Genomic DNA, 16,153 nt, shown 5'->3' with positions numbered 1-16,153 from the left:
TCCCCCCCCCCCCGTGCTGCCGCCGTCAATAAGAACAGAGACGGGAGGTGGAGGGGAGGGGCTGTGGCCACTGCGCCACCAATGAAGATAACTGACCTGTTAATATAAATACAGGAGGCGGGTGCCAGAATCAAATAGCCAGCACCTGACCTCTATGGGTTATTGGTACTGACTGATTTACACCCTGCAAAATATTATCAGTACTGTTCCTGCCTGTAGGAGACTATGGAGAAAAGTCTATGTGAAACTTTGTGAATATTTTCATATGATTTTTTTGTGCCGATTTTTCATTTTTTATCGAACGAAAATGTATGTGAAATTTTGTGAACATTTTCATGAAAATTAATTACAGAGCATTTGGAAAATATATGGACTGCATCGATAAGTAGTGGCATATATTTGTGTGCCGTTGTTTCGCTACTGAGATGCACTAGATATCCATAACTGAGTGTATTTCAACTATAACTATTGTGATATATAATAACCAGACATAGAAACAACACGTCTTTTAAGATAGAAGCCATAATCTATGTGCAATTATAGCCGCCTGCATACCATCAGAGTAGACTATACTAAAGAAATATCCAGGGCATTTGCAACCCTTGCAGATACCTGTGTATATATCAGTATCTGCAATAAGAAAAGCTGAGTAACATTGGAAGTAACTGAATCTATTGTTTAATCCATTTTTATCCTTTGATATTTTATTACATGTGCATTTTTATTGTATTTTATTGTATTTTATCAGATACAGTTATAATAAATTGTTTAGAGTGTGCCAATCTTCTATTGACAGTTACTTAAATTGAAGGGTGAATTCATCAGATTGTGCACCTCCCGTGATTGTGCGGCTAGGGAGCATTTCCAAGATATTTTACCAAATTTTGACTTGGTTACTTTTATTCAACCAGCAAGTAATTTTTTGACAGGAAATGACATAGGTGTCTCCCAAAAGATAATAAGACGATGTACAAGAGGCATTATTGTGGAAAAAAAAAACAGCTTTTATTTACATTTGAGCATAAAATACAAGATGTTCCGCACTGTTGAAAATCTCAGAGGACGTGGTCGGAAGCCGAAAACGACACCTGTGCTGGCCAGGAGGATAGTTAGAGAGGTGAAAAAGAATCCAAGGATCACCACCAAGGCCATGCTGGTGAACCTGGGCTCTGCTGGTGGCAATGTCTCAAGGCAGACAATCCAACGGACACTGCACACTGCTGGGTTCCACGGATGCAGACCAAGGAGGACGCCACTTCTCCAGATAAGGCACACACAAGCTTGCTTGGCCTTTGCAAAAGCTCATCTGGACAAAGAAGAAGACTTCTGGACTTCTGTGTTAGGCCTCATGCACACGACCGTTGTTGTGTTCTGTTCCGCAAAATGGGGTTCCGTTGTTCCGTGATCCGTTTTTGTTTCCGTGTGTCTTCCTATATTTTTGGAGGATCACCAGACACGAAGGAAAGTAAAAAAAAAGTCTAAGTCAAATTTGCCATGCAAATGATAGGAAAAAAGCGGACGCGGATGACAATCTTGTGTGCCTCCACGTTTTTTCACGGACCCATTGACTTCAATGGGTCCGCAAACCATTTTCCGTGAAAAAAAATAGTACGGGTTATATTTTCCCCCCTCGCCTATGACGGCACCCATGGATAGCATCCGCCCCCTTCCTCAGGACAGGAAGCACAGCCTCTTCAAGAGGGAGGTACAACCCCCATCATGCCAGTCCTATTCCAAGAGGGACAGGGTGGATGCACAGCAGTTAGAGCAGAGCTGCGGGAGCCCCTTGGTTAATACCCGTGGGAGGAGGGCCTACCCGAGCGGCGTAAGTCTTCCTCGGAAGCCGCTGCTGAAGTCTGGACCCTTTGGACTCCCCTCTCGTCCGGTCACTCCCCCGTCGGGGCTGCTTCGGTATCCCAGGCTTGGCGAACCTCTGCGGCCGTGCCGTATGTTCGGCTGCCGCTAGCGTTCGCGCGGGGCGGGGCGCAGTTACTTCCGGGTAGGTCAGGCCGGCGCTGACGTCATTAGTCAGCGCCGGCTTTCAGCAGTGGGAGGAGGTGTGGCCTTGGACCGGAAGGGGAGGGTGCCGGCGCGTGCCCAGCAAGTTCAAAAACCAGCCAGCTCTCACTGCAGGCTGGTGTTTTGGCCTGCAGTGATCTCCATGGATGAGAGCCAGTGGCAGAAAATGGAGCCCACACAGCGCGCAGAACCCACTGAAACCACCAACGAATCCTTGGTACCGGTGGGGGTAAGAGGGGCGAATGCCCTGCCTTTTCCATTTATCTCAGATCCTGATGGTTGTCTTTGTTTTGTGTGTTTAGACTTCCAAAGAGAGAAGGGGGTCAAGGTCCAAGGAGCGGGGCTGCGCTATTTGCAAGAGAAAGCTACTGTCCGGTTGGGGCAAACCTGCATGTCAGGCCTGCGTAGGCAAATTATTGGAGGATGAGGCCCCCTCTCTCTTATCAAGCCTAAAGAAGATTATCAAGGATGAAGTTAAAGAATCAGTGAAAGAATCCTTGAGTAATCTGCTTGAACATCGCCCTAGTACTTCCGCTGCGGTCTCTATTCCCGCTTCAAGCGATCAGGAGTTGTTATCGGGATTAGAGGAGGAGGGAGAACTTCCATCCTCGGATCATTCCCAGGACGAGCAGCTGGCAGGGAGACCCTTGTTCCTCCCAGAGAACATTAATTCCCTAGTCGGGATCGTTAGGGCAACTATGGGGCTTGATGACCAAGCAGAACCCCAGTCTATGAGGGATTCCATGTTCAAGGGCCTAGGTCCCAGAAGACTTAAATGTTTTGATGTGCATGAAAACATAACTTCGGTTATTAAGAATGAGTGGAGCAGGCCGGACAGAAAATTTTTTGTGCCTTCTGCCTTAAAAAGGAAGTATCCCTTTGAGGACAAAGCCTCTGCTGATTGGGATAGAGCCCCAAAGTTGGATGCTCCGGTAGCGAAGATTTCTAAGAGAGCAGTCCCTCCAGTTTGAAGATTCGGGAACTCTTAAAGATGCTATGGACAGAAGAGCCGAGGTCTATTTAAAGAAGAACTGGGAGGCGACGGCTGGCTCTTTCAGGCCCGCTATAGCCGCCACTTCTGTTGCCAGGTCTTTAAAGGTCTGGATAAAAGAGATGGAGGAGCAGATGAAGAAGGGAGCGCCCATGGAACAACTCCTCTCGTCATTCCCAACTCTGTACAGTGCCATTGACTTCTTAGCGGATGCCTCAGTGGACTCCCTGAAGCTGTCAGCGAGAGCCGCAGCTCTTTCGAATTCCGCCCGTAGGGCGATTTGGCTAAAAGATTGGAAGGGAGATGCAGGGTCGAAGGCAAAATTGTGTGCTATTCCCTGTCAGGGGGAATTTCTTTTCGGGCCCACGTTGGATGATCTGCTGGAAAAGGCTTCTGACAGAAAAAAGGGTTTCCCTTCTATTCATCGGCAGCCTCCTAAGAAGCCCTTTCGTTCTCAGTCTGCCAGATTTAACTTCAAGAGAAGAGAAACTCCCAGGCAGTCTGGTAATGCGCCCAGAAGGAGCAAAGGTTTTCTTTTTTCAGGTGGAGAGGCCTCTAAGAAGCCTCCGCAATGACGCCAGATCCCCGGTTGGAGGTCGTCTCTCCCTCTTCACAGAGCAATGGCGGAAGATCTCGAACAGCCCCTGGATCCTTTCAATCATTTCACAGATTTCACACATAGCCATTGCCTGAACTTCCTGAGAGCTCCTCCAGAAAGGTTCGTTTTGACGGACTATCGCTCCAGCCCAGAAAAGCTAGAAGCATTGCGTCTGGAAATTTCAGATTTACTAAAGAAAATGGTCCTGCAGGAGGTTCCAGCTCAAGAGAGGGAGAGGGGCTATTATTCGACGCTTTTTCTTGTAAAGAAGCCGAATGGCACCTTCCGTGCCATAATAAATCTGAAGCTGCTCAACAAATACCTGGTGTACGAGAGATTTCGTATGGAGACTATCAGTTCCATAATCCCGAATTTATTCCTGGGCTGCTACATGGCGACCCTGGACCTCAGGGACGCTTATTACCACATCCCAATCCATCCCAGTCACCAGAAGTACCTGAGAGTAGCAGTTCAGTTCCCGGACAGACTCCTACACATACAGTTTCGGGCCCTGCCGTTTGGGTTGTCTCAGGCACCCAGGCTTTTCACGAAGATTGTAGCAGAGATGATGGCTCATCTGAGGGAGAATGATCTGATTGTCATTCCCTATCTAGACGATTTCCTCCTTCTCTCTCGGGAACCGGGGCAATTAATCGAAGGGATTGCCTGGGTCAGGGAGGTGCTGGGGAAGTTGGGTTGGGAGTTAAATCTCCAGAAATCCAATCTCGTGCCAAGCCAGATATGCACCTTTCTGGGGCTGCTCCTGGACTCCCAGAAGCAAATGTGTTTTCTTCCAACACAGAAGGTTTCTCTGCTAGTCTCCAGGGTTCAGGACATTGTGACTCGCCGTTTCATCTCTCTAAGAGAGGCTATGTCAGTTCTGGGCCTAATGACGGCCGCGATCCCGGGGGTAGAATGGGCCCACTTCCACTCGAGGTCACTTCAGCTGCAGATCCTGGGAGTTTGGGACAAAGATCCCCTATCCTTGGATTCTCTCTTCTCCCTTTCAACTCAAACGATAAAAGATTTAGAATGGTGGACGGTACCTTCCAACCTTCAAAGAGGAGTCCCTTGGTCAAGGCAGGATCCCCTCTCTCTAACTACAGACGCAAGTCCTTGGGGTTGGGGAGCTCACACAGATTCTCTACTTCTGCAGGGACAGTGGGATCAGGAGATAGTTCCCAAATCTCACAACTTCAAAGAACTTCTAGCGATCCTCATGGCCTTGAAAAAGAGCCTCCACCTTTTAAAAGGCAGAAATGTTTTGATCTACTCCGACAACATGACGGCAGTAGCCTATATCAATCATCAAGGGGGGACCAGATCTCCAGATCTAATGTCTCTCACCAGGGAGATTTTCGAGATAGCAGAGGGTTTCCTTCCATCGATCAGGGCAGTACACTTAAAGGGAAGGGAGAATGTGACGGCAGACTTTCTGAGCAGGCATTGTGTTCGGCAGGGGGAATGGTCCCTAGATCAACAGGTCTTCAGTGACATTGTGGCTCTTTGGGGTCTCCCGGTGGTGGATCTCTTTGCCACAAGGGAACACAGAAAAGTGAAAAGGTTCTTCTCTCTATCCCCACTAGAGCGGCCCACGGCAGTGGACGCTTTGGCCCAGTCATGGAGAGTAGGCCTCCTGTACGCCTTCCCTCCTATAAAGCTACTCCCGAGAGTCCTGAAGAAGATTCGGGAGGAGAAGGCCCTAGTAATTACTATAGCCCCCTTTTGGCCCAGGAGGGTCTGGTTTTCATGGCTAAGGAGGATGTCGGTAGCAGACCCCTGGGTACTTCCCGTCTTCCCGGGGCTACTAGTTCAAGGGCCATTACTTCATCCACAGTTGGAGAGCCTGCACTTGACAGCCTGGCTGTTGAGAGGCAGATCCTAGAGATGAAGGGTCTTTCCGGGGAGGTGATAGACACCCTTTTGTCCAGCAGAAAAGCTGTTACCTCTAAGATCTATTTGAGGGTTTGGAGGGCCTTCCTTCGATTTGCAAACAAGCCAGTTAATGTCTTGGAACCCCCGGAGTTGCCTCTAGTCCTGAGCTTCCTCCAGGAAGGCTGGAATAAGAAACTGAGGCCTAGTACTTTAAAGGTCCATATCTCTGCCTTAAGTGCTCTCTTTGAGTATAAGTTAGCAGACCACCCCTGGATTAAGAGATTTGTAGTTGCAATTTCTAGACTTGCTCCCGTCCAGAAATCCAGAGTTCCCCCCTGGGATTTAAATCTAGTCCTGTCTGCCTTAACCGGAGATCCCTTTGAGCCCATTGAGGACATCTCTATTAAGATCTTAACCTATAAATTCGTTTTCTTGCTAGCCATTACTTCCGCTAGAAGAGTGAGTGAGATTTCTGCCCTCTCTATCGAGAAACCGTATCTTAATATTTTAGAAGATAGGGTTATTTTATCTCCTGACCCTGCCTTCCTTCCAAAGGTTTCATCATCCTTTCATCGGTCTTAGGATATAGTTTTACCTTCCTTCTGTTCCTCACCCAAGAATCAGAAGGAGAGGGAATTTCATTGCCTCGATGTTAGAAGGTGTCTAATTCAATACCTTTCGGCCACTCAGGACTGGAGGTCGTCCTCTAAGCTTGTGGTTTCCTTTCAGGGACAGAAGAAGGGCTCCCCTGCTTCCTCTCAGTCCATTGCCAGGTATATAAAACAGGCCATCTATCTGGCATATTCCTCTAAAGGGGTTCCTCCTCCTGCCGGGTTTGGAGCACACTCAACGAGAGCAGTGTCTACATCCTGGGCAGAAAGAGCTTCCAGTTCTATTGACCAGATTTGCAGAGCGGCTACATGGAGCTCTGCTCATACCTTCTTTAAGCACTATAGGCTGCAGCTTCCTTCGCAGGTAGGTTTAGGGTTTGGGCGTAAAGTCCTCCAACCAATTGTCCCACCCTAGATTAATCTCGCCTAGATATCCATGGGTGCTGTCATAGGCGAGGGGGGAAATATGGGATTACACTTACCGGTAATCGTTTTTCCTTGAGCCTATGACAGCACCCGCCTAATTCCCTCCCCCCCAAAAAAATAAAAAAATAAAATAAAAATTTAAAAAATAAATCAATAAAATAAAAAAATAAAAATATAGAATATATAGAGAGAGATATACGTGTGTGTTTGTATGTACTTCTATTTACACACGGATATAAGCATTTGTTCTGTTGTAGATTTGTGGTGTAGTTTTTGTCTCCTTAGTTCTTGGAATAGGACTGGCATGATGGGGGTTGTACCTCCCTTTTGAAGAGGCTGTGCTTCCTATTTCCTGTCCTGAGGAAGGGGGCGGATACTATCCATGGGTGCTGTCATAGGCTCAAGGAAAAATGATTACCGGAAAGTGTAATCCCATATTTTTGGACGGACTGAAATCACAGACGCGGGTGACAAACGGTGCATTAGCTGAGTTTTCAATGGAAAGGCATCAAAACTATGAATTAACACATGTGGAATTATATACATAACAAAAAAGTGTGAAACAACTGAGAAATGTCATATTCTAGGTTCTTTAAAGTAGCCACCTTTTTGCTTTGATTACTACTTTCCACACACCCCTGGCATTCTCTTGATGAGCTTCAAGAGGTAGTCACCTGAAAGGGTTTTCACTTCACAGGTGTGCCCTGTCAGGTTTAATAAGTGGGATTTCTTGCCTTATAAATGGGGTTGGGACCATCAGTTGCGTTGTGGAGAAGTCAGGTGGATACACAGCTGATAGTCCTACTGAATAGACTGTTAGAATTTGTATTATGGCAAGAAAAAAGCAGCTAAGTAAAGAAAAACGAGTGGCTATCATTACTTTAAGAAATGAAGGTCAGTCAGTCCGTCCGAAAAATTCAGAAAACTTTGAAAGTGTCCCCAAGTGCAGTCACAAAAACCATCAAGCGCTACAAAGAAACTGGCTCACATGCGGACCGCCCCAGGAAAGGAAGACCAAGAGTCACCTCTGCTGCGGAGGATAAGTTCACCCGAGTCACCAGCCTCAGAAATCGTAGGTTAACAGCAGCTCAGATTAGCGACCAGGGCAATGCCACACAGAGTTCTAGCAGCAGACACATCTCTAGAACAACTGTTAAGAGGAGACTGACGCACTGCGCCACCAATGTTTTTAATACTGGGGTTGGGGGGGGAACTGCACCACCAATGTCTAATACTGGGCTTGGTGGGGGGGGGGGGGGGGTTGCGCACGGCACCACCAATGAAGATAAATCTCTCATTTATTCATATACAGGAGGCGGGAGCTGGCTGCAGAATGACATAGCCGGCTCCCGACCTCTATGAGCAGTAGCTGCGATCCGCGGCACCTGAGGGGTTAACTACCGCAGATCGCAGCAATTGCTCATAGAGGTCGGGAGCCGGCTACGTGATCCTGCAGCTCCCGCCTCCTGTTCAATTTGAAATTAGAATGAATGAGAGATTTCTCTTCATTGGTGGCGCAGTGGTCACAGCCCCTCCCCTTCTCTTGTCCCCTGTCCGTTCATTGGCGGCAGCAGCAGCACAGGGGGAGGAGACACTGCTTCCTTCTCCCCTGTGCCGCTGACAACAGCGCGATCTGTGTTCCCCATACGCTATCGGAATATTGGCAAAATAGATGCCGATACCGATAGCGGTCAAAATCCTGAATATCGGCCGATGATATTGGTAAAACCGATAATCGGTCGATCCCTAATACACACACACACTGTATTCTTTGGACTGTAAGACGCAAGAAAAATTGTTGCTAAAAAGTCCCTGTATCTTTATAGTCCAAAGGCAGCGATCTCAGCACTTTCGAAGTGCTCTGCCCTGCCCTGCGCTCCATTCACAGCTATTCCGGCACTTTGCTCTGTTACTTTGGGCTTTTCCAGTAGCAATTCTTATACACTGCTATTGTTGTGAGACAGAGCAAGGCCTTGGATCACGGCAGTATAAGCATATTTTCCGGACTCAAGTGCTGCAGCCTCTGCTTTATGCGCATGCGCCGGGCACTTGAGTTGGGAGAGTTGTAGCTGCCGCCCAGCTAAGTGAATATTGATGAGCTGGGCGGCGCTTCAGAACGGCAGTTAGGAGCGGCTGGCTGGGCGCATTTTGTGATGAAGCGCCGCCCCTTGGGCAGATTGGTGACCGGACAAGCAGGTTATATAACTTTATATTTTGGTACTTATAAGGTGGACAGGGGGGATACTTAGATCATTTTAATAGACTTTATAAGACCTGTACTCACGTATATATACCTAAATATGCTAATTGGGGCTGTCAGTGTCCCTTTAAAGTGCCATCAATTCTTGCGTAAGTTAGGGGGTGTTCCTCCCCGAAAGGTTGCATGGATGGATCAGGAAAGTCTCTAAATGCTATACTATGAATTATGGATTGAAGTCTGAGAGCTGAATAAAGAATTGGTGGCACTTAAAAGTACCTAGTGCTCGTGAGTAATGAATCGGTGGTCACTTAGAATAAATTTATTGATTTGCTGGGCTGTGTTTATGGTATATCCTTTGATCAATGATCCTCATTGTCTGGTTTGGAAAGTAAAAGCACTCTGGGTCAGGTTTGCATTGAGAATATTCCTTTTTTGCTCCATTCAGTTTTCCCTCAATCCTGACCAGTCTCCCTGTCTCAGCTGCTGAAACAACCCCCCTCCCCCCACAGCATGCTTCATTGTAGGAATAGTATTGGGCAATTGATGAGCACTGCCTAGTTTCCTCCAGACATGATTCTTAGAATTGAGGCCAAAAAGTTAAATCATGGTTTCATCAGACCAGAGAATCTTGTTTCTCACAGGTTAAGGCTACATGCACACGACCGTATGTGTTTTGCGGTCCGCAAATTGCGGATCCACAAAAAAAAAAGGATAACGTTCCGTATGGCATCCGTTTTTTGGGGCGGATCCTTTGTAATAATGCCTATCCTTGTCCGCAAAGGACATGCACTATTTTTTATTTTTTGAGGGGTAACAGGACAGACATACTGATGTGGACAGCACACTGTGTGCTGTCCGCGTTTTTTGCAGACTCCTTGAAATGAATGGGTCCGCATCCTATCCGCAAAAAAAAAAAAAAAAAACGGAACGGAAACAAAATACGTTTGTGTGCATGAGGCCTTAGTCTATTAGGTGCTTAGGTGCTTTTTTGCAAACTCCAGGTGGTCTTTCTTGTGAAAAAATGAAAAAAATGTCTTGCTCACTAAGGTCCAAAACAGGCTGGTCATGGATTAACTGCTGAAAAAGCATGCATTGTGTAAATTGTGCTGTTTTGAGCATCATTTGCCTTCTCAAATTGGGCCAAATTGCCTATTTATTTTATTGTCAACTGGCATATACACAATAGGATGTACTCTCTCATTAGCTTTGCTGTATAGACAGTGGTGGGATCATTAGCTGAAACTCATCTTACCAGCAGAGTGCTTTTGTGATTTCATGATTGATGATGCAGGATATCAACATTGTAAAAACACAGCTAAGGATACTTATTTATTTTCTTTTTTTCTTTTCCTTCTTCTCTATGTAAACTAAAAGGGGATCAGATCCCAGCACCAGGGAGAAGGGTAAAAATTGCAAACATTTCCTAGGAGTTTTTCCTTCTTCCTAGTATGGAGGTCCAGTCCATCTTTTATCCTGAAATATGACTAGCCTGGGTTTTCACCTCCTCTTCCACTCCATGGACATTGCAGTATGCATGTACCTTCCATTTGACAGCTCCCAGGGACGTTTATAATTATTTATGTTTTATTTAATTAATTAAACTAAAAATTTTGTTTTTGGTCTTTAACCAGGCACATTAGATTAACTCAGAAGATTTACCTGAACATTTCTCATGGTCCTCTATTCACAAGAGGAAGAAAAAGGATTTTGGCAGTGGTTTAAGGGTACAGACACTTAGAATGACTACATGGAGACACCTTTTTAAGTTGATTAATGCCCACATATTTTGTAAATAAATCTTAAAGGGAACCTGTCACCGGGATTTTGTGTATAGAGCTGAGGACATGGGTTGCTAGATGGCCGCTAGCACATCCACAATACCCAGTCCCCATAGCTCTGTGTGCTTTTATTGTGTAAAAATAACGATTTGATACATATGCAAATTAACCTGAGATGAGTCCTGTATGTGAGATGAGTCAGGGACAGGACTCATCTCAGGTTAATTTGCATATGTATCAAATCTTTTTTTACACAATTAAAGCACAGAGAGCTATGGGGACTGGGTATTGCGGATGTGCTAGCGGCGATCTAGCAACCCATGTCCTCAGCTCTATACACAAAATCCCCTTTGACAGGTTCCCTTTAAATTGCAGAAAAAAAACATGGGCGCTTTAGTTATTTGAAAACCACTGTGACTTGTGGTAAAGCAGATTTGTGGGCACACAGTGGCAGCTGTGTTTTGTCTGTACTCTAAGGTTGTTTGACGAACACTTGCAAACTAGAGTATATTGTGGAAATGCTACCGGATTACTTTGAGTGGAAAACCTCACTTGTGTATTTTAAATGTACATATTAATGTCATTGTTGATATATTAAATTGTTTGAAAATGGTTTTGTCATTGGCAATCATTCTGTTAACAAGTTAACAATCTCCTTGATACTGTAAGTAACAATCAAACAATCAAACTTGCAATTTTTATCAAAGCTGCTGGGCCATATACTATCATACAGTGTATAAGTATTACATTTAGGGTTGAGAAGATCAACCTTCAGATCATAAATCCAAAGTCAATTTGTTTAAAAATTTGGTTTGTAATGCTGTTTCCGTACAGCATTAAAATGTATGTTCTTCGTATAGGAGAGACTGTGTGAGATTTCAGTAAAGGACTTCGGTATTCCTATCTGTGCATTGTAAACTAGGAATCCGAAGTGAGCTTTGGTACCAAGGTACCAGTCAGTACCAAAGCTGACTTCATTTTACTATTTTAAAATGTTTTTAAATACACAGATAGGAATACCAAAGTAATTTACCAAAATCTTGCTCAACCCTAATTAAAATCATAAGAGTGCTGCTTTGCTGGGAGAAATTATGGTTAGACAGCTGTAGGAATTTGTAAACTAGAATTTGGGGAAGGAGGGTGGTCAAGAACAAAATGGGGTAGATAGTGGGGGTTGGGGTAGGAGAGGGAGCTTGGGAGGTAACTAGAATTAATTTACACCCAGAGTAAGCCGAGGTGTTGGTAACTTTTTAATTTTCTATGAGGAGGAAAGTTCTAGACTTGAACGCGGCAAATCAATGGATGTTGTATATCTGGACTTCTCCAACGCATTTGACACTGTGCCACATAATGCTACTTTCACACCTGCGTTAGGTGCGCATCCGTCTGGTATGTGCACAGATGGATCCGCACCTATAATGCAAACGCTTGTATCCGTTCAGAACAGATCTGTTTGCATTACCATGAACAAATGATAATGCAAACGGATCCGTTTTAACTTGCATTGAAAGTCAATGGGAGGCGGATCCGTTTTCAATTGCACCATATTGTGTCAGTGAAAACAAATCCGTCCCCACTGACTTACATTGTAAGTCAGGACAGATCAGTTTGGCTCCGCATAGTCAGGCGGACATCAAAACCCTGCAAGCATTTTGGTGTCCGCCTCCAGAGCGGAATGGCGGCTGAACGGAGGCAAACTGATGCATTCTGAACGGATCCTTATCCATTCAGAATGCATTGGGGCTAAACTGATCCGTTTTGGGCCGCTTGTGAGAGCCCTGAAACGGATCTCACAAGCGGACCCAGAAACGCCAGTATGAAAGTAGCCTAAAAGGTTACTATTTAAAATGAGAATGCTTGCTTGGACTGGGAGAAAATGTCTGGATGTGGGTAAGTAACTGGCTTAGTGATAGAAAACAGAGGGTGGTCATTAATGGTACACACTCAGATTGGGTCACTGTCACTATGGAGTACCTCAGGGGTCAGTATTGGGCCCTATTCTCCAATTTATTTATTAATGTTCTTGTAGAAGGCTTGCACAGTAAAATATCATTTTTTGCAGATGACACTAAACTGTGTAAAGTAATTAACACGGAAGCACAGTATACTACTACAGAGGGATCGGGATAGATTGGAGGCTTGGGCAGAGAAGTGGCAGATGAGGTTTAAAGGGCAACTGTCATATTTTTATTTATTTTTTGCTAGGTTATTGGAGCTAGGCATGTTTACCTGAGTTAGTCTGTCAATGATTGTCAAAAGATCTGTAATTAATGAAAGCCATTATAAGGTAATGTCCCCTGTCCTTTTCCACAGCTCCCTTAAGACCGTTATTAGGGCTTGTCTGTCTTCCAACTTAATGTAAACAGAAGACAGAGGGACGGTCCTTAACACTGCATGCCTGCATTAGGCCTCAGAGTGAGGAGGCGTGTCTCTCAGTAATCCAATCTGATTGGTTGGCAGAGAGCTGCTGGCTACAGTAAGTGTGTATGGGAAGTGAGGGAAAGCAGTTTTGGCCTCAGAGAACTGGCGGAGAAGCCATCTTGAGAAGGTCCTCATATTGTAAATGTTTAAAAAGCTGTAAGGGTCCATTCACAAAATCAAGGATTTTTTTCCCCCTAAAGTGAGGGAAAATTGGCTTCTACCTCACAGGTTTTTTTTTTGTTTAGTTTTTTGCCTTCCTCTGAATCAACTAGCAGTATAACAGGTTGAACTGTGTTGCTATGTTACTAACTTACAATTTCTGCTGGTGAATACAAGGAGTCTGGCAATAAAATGGACGAATTAGAAATTTTCAGGAGAGAGATGTGGAATATGATTAAAGGTACTTCCACACTTGTGTCAAAGTTTTCCGGCATTGAGTTCAGTCCTTTTACAGTATTTGGACCGAGAAAAAAACGCAGTATGCTGCATTTTTCTCTCCGGACAAAAATCCTGAACACTTGGAATGTATTAGTTAAAATTGCCGCATTGACTGATCCGGTCTGTAAAAAATGCCGGATCCGTTTTTCCAGATGACACCGGAGAGACTGATCCGGATCCGGCTGCAAATTGTTTCCGTTTGCGTACAGATTGCCGGATCCCGCAGGCGGGCCTAAGGGTTCTTTCCAGCAACGCAAGTGTGAAAGAACCCTTAGGCCCCTTTCACACGGGCGAGTTTTCCGTGCGGGTGCGATGCGTGCGGTGAACGTATTGCACCCGCACTGAATCCTGACCCATTTATTTCTATGGGGCTGTGCACATGAGCGGTGATTTTCACGCATCACTTGTGCGTTGAGTGAAAATCGCAGCATGCTCTATATTGTCCGATTTTCACGCGACGCAGGCCCCATAGAAGTGAATGGGAAGCATGAAAATCGCATAGCATCCGCAAGCAAGTACGGATGCGGTGCGATTTTCACGCACGGTTGCTAGGAGACGATCGGGATGGAGAACCGATAATTATTATTATTTTCCCTTATAACATGGTTATAAGGGAAAATAATAGCATTCTGAATACAGAATGCATAGTAAAACAGCGCTAGAGGGGTTAAAAAAAATATTATAACAATTTACCTCACCTTAGTCCACTTGATCGTGAAGCCGGCATCTCCTTGTGTCTCCTCTGCGCTGAACAGGACCAGGGGACTGGGGTGAGCATTAAATAGAGGTTAAGGACCTTTGATGACGTCACTCCGGTCATCACATGGTCTTTTACCATGGTGAATCACCATGGTAAAAGATCATGTGACGTACCATGTGATGACCGGAGTGACGTCATCAAAGGTCATTAATCGGTATTTAATGCAGCAGCTCACCCCAGGTCCTGTTCAGCGCAGAGGAGACACAATGAGATGCCGGCTTCGCGATCAAGTGGACTAAGGCGAGTTAAATTATTTTTTATTATTTTTAACCCCTCTAGCGCTGTTTTACTATGCATTCTGTATTCAGAATGCTATTATTTTCCCTTATAACCATGTTATAAGGGAAAATAATACAATCTTCAGAACATCAATCCCAAGCCCGAACGTCTGTGAAGAAGTTCAGGTTTGGGTACCAAACATGCGCGATTTTTCTCACGCGAGTGCAACGCATGACATGCAACGCATTTTCCCGCAATGCACCCGCCTCTTATCCGGGCAAAAAACTGACGCCCGTGTGAAAGAGGCCTTAGTATACAGGTCCTTCTAAAAAAATTAGCATATTGTGATAAAGTTCATTATTTTCTGTAATGTATTGATAAACATTAGACTTTCATATATTTTAGATTCATTACACACCAACTGAAGTAGTTCAAGCCTTTTATTGTTTTAATATTGATGATTTTGGCATACAGCTCATGAAAACCCAAAATTCCTATCTAAAAAAATTAGCATATCATGAAAAGGTTCTCTAAACGAGCTATTAACCTAATCATCTGAATCAACTAATTAACTCTAAACACCTGCAAAAGATTCCTGAGGCTTTTAAAAACTCCCAGCCTGGTTCATTACTCAAAACCGCAATCATGGGTAAGACTGCCGACCTGACTGCTGTCCAGAAGGCCATCATTGACACCCTCAAGCAAGAGGGTAAGACAAAGAAAGAAATTTCTGAACGAATAGGCTGTTCCCAGAGTGCTGTATCAAGGCACCTCAGTGGGAAGTCTGTGGGAAGGAAAAAGTGTGGCAGAAAACGCTGCACAACGAGAAGAGGTGACCGGACCCTGAGGAAGATTGTGGAGAAGGACCGATTCCAGACCTTGGGGGACCTGCGGAAGCAGTGGACTGAGTCTGGAGTAGAAACATCCAGAGCCACCGTGTACAGGCGTGTGCAGGAAATGGGCTACAGGTGCCGCATTCCCCAGGTCAAGCCACTTTTGAACCAGAAACAGCGGCAGAAGCGCCTGACCTGGGCTACAAAGAAGCAGCACTGGACTGTTGCTCAGTGGTCCAAAGTACTTTTTTCGGATGAAAGCAAATTTTGCATGTCATTCGGAAATCAAGGTGCCAGAGTCTGGAGGAAGACTGGGGAGAGGGAAATGCCAAAATGCCTGAAGTCCAGTGTCAAGTACCCACAGTCAGTGATGGTCTGGGGTGCCATGTCAGCTGCTGGTGTTGGTCCACTGTGTTTTATCAAGGGCAGGGTCAATGCAGCTAGCTATCAGGAGATTTTGGAGCACTTCATGCTTCCATCTGCTGAAAAGCTTTATGGAGATGAAGATTTCATTTTTCAGCATGACCTGGCACCTGCTCACAGTGCCAAAACCACTGGTAAATGGTTTACTGACCATGGTATTACTGTGCTCAATTGGCCTGCCAACTCTCCTGACCTGAACCCCATAGAGAATATGTGGGATATTGGGAAGAGAAAGTTGAGAGACGCAAGACCCAACACTCTGGATGAGCTTAAGGCCGCTATCGAAGCATCCTGGGCCTCCATAACACCTCAGCAGTGCCACAGGCTGATTGCCTCCATGCCACGCCGCATTGAAGCAGTCATTTCTGCAAAAGGACTCCCGACCAAGTATTGAGTGCATAACTGAACATAATTATTTGAAGGTTGACTTTTTTTGTATTAAAAACACTTTTCTTTTATTGGTCGGATGAAATATGCTAATTTTTTGAGATAGGAAATTTGGGTTTCCATGAGCTGTATGCCAAAATCATCAATATTAAAACAATAAAAGGCTTGAACTAC

The 16,153-nt window shown here is 45.1% G+C and overlaps 1 protein-coding gene across 1 annotated transcript in view; it reads left to right on the top strand.

Annotated features, from left to right (window-relative positions):
* The window catches only part of POLE4 (DNA polymerase epsilon 4, accessory subunit), a 35,850-nt gene extending 25,326 nt beyond the window's left edge, over window positions 1–10,524 (top strand). Inside the window, exon 4 of the mRNA XM_044281672.1 lies at window positions 10,352–10,524. Coding sequence (XP_044137607.1) covers window positions 10,352–10,365 — 14 coding nt within the window. The 3' untranslated portion in view covers window positions 10,366–10,524. The remainder of the gene's footprint in view (window positions 1–10,351) is intronic.
* The last annotated feature ends 5,629 nt before the right edge of the window (window positions 10,525–16,153 follow it).

The sequence above is a fragment of the Bufo gargarizans genome, chromosome 1 (assembly GCF_014858855.1).
Source record: "Bufo gargarizans isolate SCDJY-AF-19 chromosome 1, ASM1485885v1, whole genome shotgun sequence".
NCBI lineage: Eukaryota > Metazoa > Chordata > Amphibia > Anura > Bufonidae > Bufo > Bufo gargarizans.
Note: the sequence above shows the minus strand (reverse complement) of the source record. Positions and strands in the feature narration are given on the sequence as shown.